General features: G+C 37.9%; 1 protein-coding gene across 1 annotated transcript; it reads left to right on the forward strand.

Moving 5' to 3' along the window:
* Positions 1–3,583: 3,583 nt before the first annotated feature.
* LOC115232567 (protein mono-ADP-ribosyltransferase PARP14-like) lies at positions 3,584–7,244 on the forward strand. Its single transcript, XM_029802532.1, has 5 exons — positions 3,584–3,683; positions 4,268–4,378; positions 5,537–5,673; positions 5,955–6,182; positions 7,008–7,244. The coding sequence occupies exons 1-5, from the start codon at positions 3,584–3,586 to the stop codon at positions 7,242–7,244; spliced, it is 813 nt and encodes a 270-aa protein (XP_029658392.1).
* Positions 7,245–9,540: the final 2,296 nt, after the last annotated feature.

Consider the following 9,540-nt stretch of genomic DNA (forward strand, 5'->3'; position numbering starts at 1 on the left):
CTCTACAGACACGTGGATCTCTCAGGGAGATTCAGCGTGACACAGAGTGTGTCGAGGCTGGCCCTTTGAAATACAGGTACAACAGGAAGAAGGACTGAGAGAAAGTTGCGGTGAAAGGGTACAGCAGGGTTCGCCACCACCCACTGCCGGGGCCTCGTGGAGCTTTATGTGTTTTCGCTCAATAAACACTCACAGCACCGGGTCTGGGGATCAAAACCGCGATCCTACGACCGCGAGTCCACTGCCCTAACCACTGGGCCGTTGTGCCTCCACAAAGAGACATATACAATACCTGTATACATGATAAATGCTGTGTGGTTTTTAGTGAAAACGTGGGAATTATTTATCAAGATTTCCCAACAGGTTTCTATTAATTGAAGCCGCTTTAGTAAAAGGTTACTCTGTAATGTTTGTTGATCACGGAAATCTATTTACACTTACATCATCATCTTTTTTTTTACTGAGATTCATTTTCTCTCTTAATTTATTGCTTTCATTTTGATTTCTTGGGTGCGGCGTTAAAAGGCCGTAACCTGACACATGGTTTCTGTTTACATGTTTCTTTCTTTCGTTTCTTTTCTTTCTTTATCGTTTTCCTTCTCTCTCTCTTCTTTCTTCTTCTTTCTCCACTTTTCTCTTCATTGCTCCTCCACCTCCCCTCCAGCTCCTGAAAAAACATAAGTAAATAAAAGATGGCTTCAAAAGTAATTTCATTATAAGATGATAGTCTGACATGAAGATGGCAGGAAAAGGTGTTTGTTAAGATATACATTTAAAAATATTTGGACTTTTTGCCGGTTAAAATGTTTTGAGGGTTACATAGATTCATTTATGTAGGGTATGGGCAGTTCCCATGAGCACTATCTTTTGAATTTCTGCCATTTTGGGGTTTTCTGGTATCTGAGTTAGGTAGCAATCAGCCCCTTTTCCTATCATTCCCAGGGCACTATATGACAACAGGTATTGTTTTAGTCTTCAGGTTCCACATTTTGCTGATTTCTATTTCAAGATCTTTATATTTGCTCAGTTTTGGTTAGGTAGGTCTTGACAGATACGTTTATATCAATTGGTACAGTCATATCAATGAGGAGGCATGTTCTTTGTCTGAAGTCTTTCAATATAATATCCGGCCTATTTGCATCTAGCTTTCTGTTAGTTTGAACAGTAAAGTTCCAGAGGAGTGAGATGTGGTCATTTTCAAGCTCTGGAGATGGTTTGTGTCCCACCAGTTTTTTTCATGGGGCAAATCCAGGTTTTTGAAAATTACCCAGTGAATATATTGTGCAGTTCTATCATGCCTGTTGAGATACTCTGTAGGCGCTAGAAGACTGCACTTGGAGACAACATAATCAATGGTTTCATTTTGTTGTTGACATACACGACATTTTGGGCTACTGCCGTCCTTTAATATGTTGGCCAGGTAGTTCCTTGTAGGTAGGCATTGATCTTGAGCTGCTATGATAAACCCTTCTGTTTCAGATTTTAAGCCACAGGCCATTAGCCATTGATGGGTCAGGGCTTTGTCAACATCTGCATCATTCACTCTCTTTGGGTATTTTGCCATAGAGAAGTTTTCTTGCCATTATCCGTAAGAATATCTAAGGCAGCAGTTTTAGCACGTGTTTTCATGCATTTAGCTTTTTCTGTGCTTTGTTCTTGTGTGTCTAATTCCAAAATTTGTTGTATTCGGAATTCACTTAGATATTCCTTTGCCGGTTTGTTACTGAGTATGATGCTTTCTTGTTTTCCTGTTTTGAGACAAGTTTTAACATCCAGTCCCCAGAGTTTTTCAGGTAGGTGTCTAGGCCAATTGTAGCAATCTTCATTGTTATTGCCAGTTGTAAAAGTCCACGGCCTCCCTCTTTTCTTGGCAGATAAAGTCGCTCTATATCTGCCTTAGGGTGGTGCATTCTATGCACTGTCAACAGTTTTCGTATTTTTCTGTCAAGATTACATATCTCAGTAATTGACCAGTTAACGATATTGAAACTGTAAGTCACGACTGGTATGGCTAAAGCATTGATCGCTTCGATCCTGCTTCTCGCATTCAGTTCTGTCTTGAGTATTGCTCTTATTCTGCGATAACATTCTCTCCTGATCCTTTCCTTCATCACTGAATGCCGTATTCCGTCCCCTTCAATTACCCCTAGGTACTTGTAGTTCTCCACTGGGTCTAACTCTTTTATGACATGCTGCTTATTATTATTATTATTATTATTATTATTATTATTATTATATGTTTGACTTTTTCTTTATATTTGTACAAGTTGGCTCCAAGTCTCACCCAGAGACCTCAAGAGACAACAGGTTGGAAGTTCACATTGTTGTTATGCCTAGTGTGCCATATATTTGGTTGTTTTTTGTGTTGTACTAGTGGATGTCTAAAAAAAAAAATATATTTGTTTTAAACCTTGAGATTACATAGAAAGTATTTTGCGTAGGATATGAGCAGTTCCCATGAGCACTATCTTTTGAATTTCGGCCATTTTTGGGTTTCCTGGAATCTGAGTTAGGTAGCAATCAGCCCCTTTTATTATTATTATTATTATTATTATTATTATTATTATCATTATCATTATCATTATTATTATTATTATTAATGTGGCAAGCTGGTATTTCATCTGCTGCTACATTCTGAGTTCAAATTCAACCGAGGTCGATTTTGCCTTTCATCTTTTAAGGGTCAATAAATTTAGTACCAGGTGAACGCTGGGGCTGATGTAATCGACTCACCCCTTCCCCAACATTGCTGCAAAATTTGAAACTATTATTATTATTATTATTATTATTATTATTATTATTATTATTAGTAGTAGTAGTAGTAGTAGTAGTAGTAGTAGTAAGGTGGTGATCTGGCAGAATCGTTAGCACACTGGATGAAATGCTTAGTGGTATTTTACCAATTGCTACATTCTGAGTTCAAATTCTGCCAAGGTCAGCTTTGTCCTTTATCCTTTCAGGGTCAATAAATTAAGTACCAGTGAAACACTGGGGTCAATGAAATACTCTCCCCCAAAATTTCAGGCTTTGTGCCTTTAGTAGAAAGGGTTATTATTCTTATATTTTATAAAGATTGACATAACCCCTCATTAAGGGCCAGGTGATGCATTGTATTCTTGAGCAAAACCCTTCATTTCACGTTGCTCCAGTCCACTCAGCTGACAAAACTGGACCCTATTCCAGCCTGGATGTTTCCAGTTTAAGGTTTTTGTTGTTTCCTCAGTTGATATCAGAGCCCTGCTTCTCCATCCTCAAGTCATGCATCCGCTTTCTATATCTTCTTACGGGGCTTCCCTCCATCATGAACAGGTTAACTAAAAAAAATAACACCCTGACAGCTGTATTCAATGCCTGAGTCCATTTTGTTCTAGCTGCTGTATAATGAAGACTGGGCCTGTGCTGCTTAGCCACGGGGCACCTGCTGGGTGACAGTCTCTCACATGTAGTTTTGTCCTCGTTTATGCTGTTGTTTGTATTCTTTTATCCATTACTCATGCAGAAGAAAGTGTTGATAAGGTGTCACAACCCCCAGTGTTTTTATCAAGACACCATCTCTAGTGGGATCTTTTAAAAACAGACTCAAATGGACCCCTTCAACCCTCAAGAGTTTAAAAGAGCTATCCTGCGCTGGACACCAGCCTGGTATGCAGATAGGAGAAGTGTTAAACATGAAGCCTGGCAGAGTAAGGTGTAGCTAAGAGGTGGGGAGGGGGAGATTAGTGAAAGCAGAAAAAGGGATGATCGATGGAAGGGTGTGTGGACAGATGATGATGCAAGTGAGGCGACTAGTATTAACGAAAGGGTGGTGGTGGTGGTGATGAATATGTGCAGATTCTGCTCTCAAATGGTTACAGCAGCAAAGTAGGACCGTAGTTAGAAGAGTAATGGAGGGATGGGTGTTAGGAAGATGAGATGTGGTGAAGGGGATGCTTCACAGGGACAGATGTGGGTGTAGGGCCCAGCATGGGCATGAATAACCACAATGCATTCAGGACCTCACTTTTGCTATGACAGATTGGTGTTTTTGTATCATTTTGTTCACCTTGGACCAGGATGGAATATGGACATTAAACCATGATGGGGTAATGAGGATAATGGTCTATATGTAAGAAGAGATATGTGTATATATGTATATATATTTGTGTGTAGGTGAAATTGATTAATTTTATTAAATTAATTATATTCCACCCTTTATTGCATATTGAATACTTTTGCTCCCTTACAAGTTATCTCCGAATTTTTCGTTTCGTTGGTAATGTTTTTGCAGCTTACGTGGTAAATTTTGGAGGGAAATATGAAGTCGCATTACGGCATAGATGTAGGAATGCTAGCAGTTCCGTTAGGCCGTCCGATGTCGCTGATCGTATTGGTGTAATGGGTAAGTTTTTTCCCCTAGCATTTCTAGATTTATAGGAAATATTATATTGACAAGGAAATGAACCTTCGGTTCTAATCCAGAAACGAGTCGTCTATAATTAATCCATAGGCTGGGTTTTCGTTTTTTCTGCCTTTTTTTGCCATATACAGCTTACAAATTCTGTTTGTTTGTGGAGACTTTTTACTAGTAGAGGAAATAGTGACCAATTTTGGCTGCTATTTCTAATATTTTCGGTATGTGGTTTTGAGCAACTTGTTGCATTTAAACCTTAATTATAATTATTATAACCCTTACCAAACATGGTCTTTTCCATACCGACAAATCTACTAGGTGAAATTGATTAATTTTATTAAATTAATTATATTCCACCCTTTATTGCATATGGTATATAATATATATTATATATATATATTATTATATAATATATATATATATATATATATATATATATATATTATGATATACATATATATATATACATATATATATATTATATATTTATATATATTAATATATATACACACAGGCGCGTATTATATATATATATATATATTATATATATATATATATATATATAATATATATATATATATAATATATATAATATATATTATATAATAAATATTAGGGAATAAATCCAAACTTACAGGGAAAATTCAGATTTATGATTGAATCCAATTTTATAGTAAAATATTATATTATATTAATTAGAGACAAAACCACTATTAGGCAAATCAAACAATGAAAGACTTAAGCCAATACATATGATTAATTTATATTATTTAAATATGTAACAAATTATTAAAAAATATAATTAATATCCACTACGATCGTTTCCTGCCTGCAGTCTTCAAATTTCTGAGTCGCAGTCATTCATCAGGTGGTTTAAATATTTTTCTTGGCGAGGTTTAAACAATGAATGATGAATGACTGCGACTCAAAAGTTTGAAGAATGCAGGCAGGAAACGATCGTAGTGGGATATTAATTATATTTTTTGATAATTTGTTACATATTTAAATAATATAAATTAATCATATGTATTGGCTTAAGTCTTTCATTGTTTGATTTGCCTAATAGTGGTTGTGTCTCTAATTTAATATAATATATATATATATATATGTATATATATACAGACACAGATATTTGTTTATTTTCAGCAACCTCTTCACCAAACCCATCCCTTCCTGATCCGCGACAGAAAGCAACCCCTATGACACCCAGAACTAATGTGACATCCAGAGAAAATGCTGGCATCAAAATAAACCTAACGATTGATTCAATTTCTAATGCATCTGTGAGTAAATAGATTCATGTAACTTATTTATATTTAATTGTTATTTCATTTCCAAATGAGGAATCATTACAGTTAATTAAAACATTTTCTCAATCAAACTCAAACATTTTATTTCCTTCACATCTGATATCTTGAGTATATCTTTTGCTAACTTTAACAACCTCAAACTTACTACAGCCATTCTGTAGAGCCTTTCTTAACAACAATATCAACTGCAACAATGTATCTCTCTTCTCTCCATGGAATGTTCCTTAGCTGTTTACCATTAATTACTTTTCTAGGTTGATGTCATCGTTAACAGCACCAACGAACATCTCCAGCTTGACAGTGGTGCTATTTCCAAATTAATTCTCAATGCTGCTGGTCCACAGATACAAAGGGAATGTAACAGGAAATATCCTCAAGGTATTTCAATATATGAAATAGCCGTCACTAAAGGATACAACCTCAAGTGTAAGAATGTATTTCATCTGGTATTACCTCCCTGGGATGAAAATTTTTCTCATTCAGTAAGTATCAATCATATGATATTGTTTTATTGAAAGAGTTGTTGTACAACCCTAGGTAATCATTGATCCAGCATCCCTGTGGCATGAATGGAATTGTCCATAAAACTCTGCACAACCCACAGATCTGTTTTTCCAGTCATACAACACCTCTGTCTGCTTCAAGACAGTAGCATGTACTTTGATGTCCAGTGATGTACAGTTTGGGCTACAGTGTGACAGTCTGGTGTTGTGGTATTCTGTACAGTTTCCAAAGCATGGATTCTGGTTGTTTGAAATTGATGTAGACTCTATTGTAGATATTCCCTGAACATTTCGACTCAACCATAGTCTCTTGTGTGCAGTGTAGAGTCTTTTGTGCCTGTGGCACCCTGCCTTGTGGGTGGTTTTGTTGCTTCTTGCAGTATGTTCTCACCCAGATTCCCTCTTGTAAATAATAATTAATATCCCCTCTTCCATATTACTGGTTTTTTTTTTTTTAATTACAAAATCCACCTGAATTACACTGTGCAACCACCAAATCTTGGAACATTTCTCTTTCTATTCATGGCATCCATATCTTCACTCAGACCAGACTTCCTGCTATCACATGATCTGTGTTGATCCTTCTGTCACATGATCTGTGTTAATCCAATGACCACATGATCTGGAATCCAATAATCACTAGAGAAGTTGATTAATGTTATTCAAATGTGTAAAACATTTTGTTTAGAACAACAAATCTGTGTGGAATCTGTTAATCAAAGAATATATTAATTTACAACTTAACGATTCCTTCCTGTAATAAAATGTTCATTATCAATTTCTAAACAATTATTTTTTTTTTAGATTCTGGCAAACTTGACTCAAATAATAACCAATTGTCTGGAAAAAGCTGAGAAATTGGGTGCAAAAAGCCTTGCATTTCCTACATTAGGAGGTGGAAAATTGAAGTACCCCATTGAACAACTACCTGGAATTATGTATGAAGCCGTGAAAAACTACTCAATTCAAAATTCAAGCCAGATCAAAGTTGTAAACTTTGTGGTTTATCCTGAAGACACAGAAATAGTAACGGTTGGTTGATGTTTTTGTTGTTAGTTGTTTCATGTTGATTTTCTTGGAATTTACCAAAGTGATATTCCACAATAAAGAAAAGAAATAGAAATGATCCTCATTTACAGCCCTTGTTCCATTTTGTAAGGGTGCAACATTTTGACTGGCTCAATGAGCCACAGGGTTTATTGAACCCCAGTGTCTGCTTTGGCATGGTTCTATGGCTGGATGCCATTCCTAGTGCCAACCACTTCACAGCATGTCCTGGGTACCTTTCTTCATGCTACCTTTAATGCTGTTCATTATATTTTGTTGTGCTTTATCCTTTCATTATACCATTTCCCATCACCAAATTCTTGCATCTGAAATATTCCATTGTAACATTTGAAGCTAAGAATGTTTTGCTTGTTGTTGTTGTTGTTGTATCCAAAACCAACTCTACAAGAATTGGTAACACTGAAGGACTTCTTTGCAGTTTGGCTGCTGATTTTATTGTTCTTATTTAACCCCGAGTCAGTTCTGATTCAGCAGATTTGAAGTCAGTGATGTCTGTCTTCCTTTCACTCTTTTCCTCCTCCTCTTCCAAGCTGCCACAATCATGACACATTTAAATAATGCCACACCAATAATCTCTGTCTGCCTCCTCGCCCCCTTTCACTGTGTTTCTTGTTCTGTGTCTTTTCCAATAACATCAATGTAACTGAGTGGAACTCAACCTCCTGTCGGAGTGTGGAAATCTCCAAAATATAAAATCTGATTCGGTCGAGTGTTCAACAAAGTAGCAGGGGTCAGCAAACCCTACTCTGTGTTTGAGCATCAATAGCAGAGATGGGTGGATCGTCGTCATCATCATCATTGTTTAATGTCTGCTTTCCATGCTGGCATGGGTTGGACGGTTCCACTGAGGACTGTCAAACCAGAAGGCTGCACCAGGCTCCAACCTGATCTGGCAAGGTTTCTATAGCTGGATGCCTTTCCTAATGCCAGCCACTTCGAGAGTGTAGTGGGTGCTTTTTATGTACCACCGGCATGGGGGCCAGTCATGTGGCACTGGCAACAACCATCCTCAAATGGTGCTTTTTACGTGCCACCGGCACAGATGCCATTCAGGCAGTACTGGCATCGTCCACCACAATGACTTCACTTGACTCAACAGGTCTTCGCAAGTGCAGTTTATTGCCCAATGATTGATGGGTACTCTTAAATGGGCTGATTATATTACACTGGCATAGGCTATGGTCTCACTTGGCTTGCCAGGTCTTCTCAAGTACAGCATATCTCCAAAGGTCTTGGTTGCTTGTCATCACCTCCGTGAGTTCCAAAATTTCAAGGTTGTTCTTCACCACCTCATTCCTGGTCTTCCTGGGTTTACCTCTTCCACAGGTTCCCTCCATTGTTAGGGTGTGACACTTTTTCACACAGCTGTCCTCATCCATTCACAACACATGATCATACCAGCGCAGTCATCTCTCTTGCACACTATATCTGATGCTTCTTATGTCTAACTTTTCTCTCAGGGTGCTTACACTCTGTTGTGTATGCACACTGACATTACACATCCAGTGGAGCATACTAGCTTCATTCGTGGCCAGCTTACACATGTCCTCAGCTGTCACAGTCATGTTTCACTGCCATGTAGCATGGCTGTTCATACACATGCATCATGCAGCTTACATTTCAGTCTGAGTGAGAGGCCTTTCTTACCAGCAGAGGTAGGAGCTCTCTGCACTTTGCCCAGGCTGTTCTTATTCTAGCAGTTAAGCATCCACCCCCAATGCTGACTTGGTCACCTAGGTAACAGAACAGAAGCTATCAACTAATGTTGAAAGGGGCTAAAACCAATCCTTAGCGAACTCTACTTCTACCGTAATTCTTCACATACTCATTGCCGACCATATCTTACTGACAGCCCTGGTACATGGCTTTGCACAGCTCTCACTAACCACTTATCTATCTCTAGTTTCCACATTGACCACCAGATAAGGGATCAGGGGACCCTGTCAAAGGATTTCTCCATGTCAACGAAAGCCAGCTACAGAAGTTTATCTTTGGCTAGGTATTTCTCCTGCAGCTGTCTTACAAGAAATATAGCATCAGTGGTGCTTTTCCCCGGCACAAACCCAAACTGTGTCTTGTCTAAACTGACTCTCTCCCAGATTAGTTAGGCTATGACCCTCTCCATGACTTTCGTCACCTGATCCAACAACTTGATACCTCTGTAATTATTCGTATCTAAAGCATCACCTTTACCTTTGTAGCAGCTGACTATTGTGCTGCTACACCAGTCATTGAGTATGACACCTTCATGGATCACCTGATTGACTAT

This window comes from Octopus sinensis, linkage group LG1, assembly GCF_006345805.1.
Source record: "Octopus sinensis linkage group LG1, ASM634580v1, whole genome shotgun sequence".
NCBI lineage: Eukaryota > Metazoa > Mollusca > Cephalopoda > Octopoda > Octopodidae > Octopus > Octopus sinensis.

Bases quoted from the DNA above. Each gene is read 5' to 3' on its own strand.
- LOC115232567 (XM_029802532.1), top strand. From the start codon at position 3,584: ATGGACCCCTTCAACCCTCAAGAGTTTAAAAGAGCTATCCTGCGCTGG. The intron at 4,379-5,536 runs GTAAGTTTTTTC...GTTTATTTTCAG, and splicing joins TGATCGTATTGGTGTAATGG to CAACCTCTTCACCAAACCCA. The intron at 6,183-7,007 runs GTAAGTATCAAT...TTTTTTTTTTAG, and splicing joins ATGAAAATTTTTCTCATTCA to ATTCTGGCAAACTTGACTCA.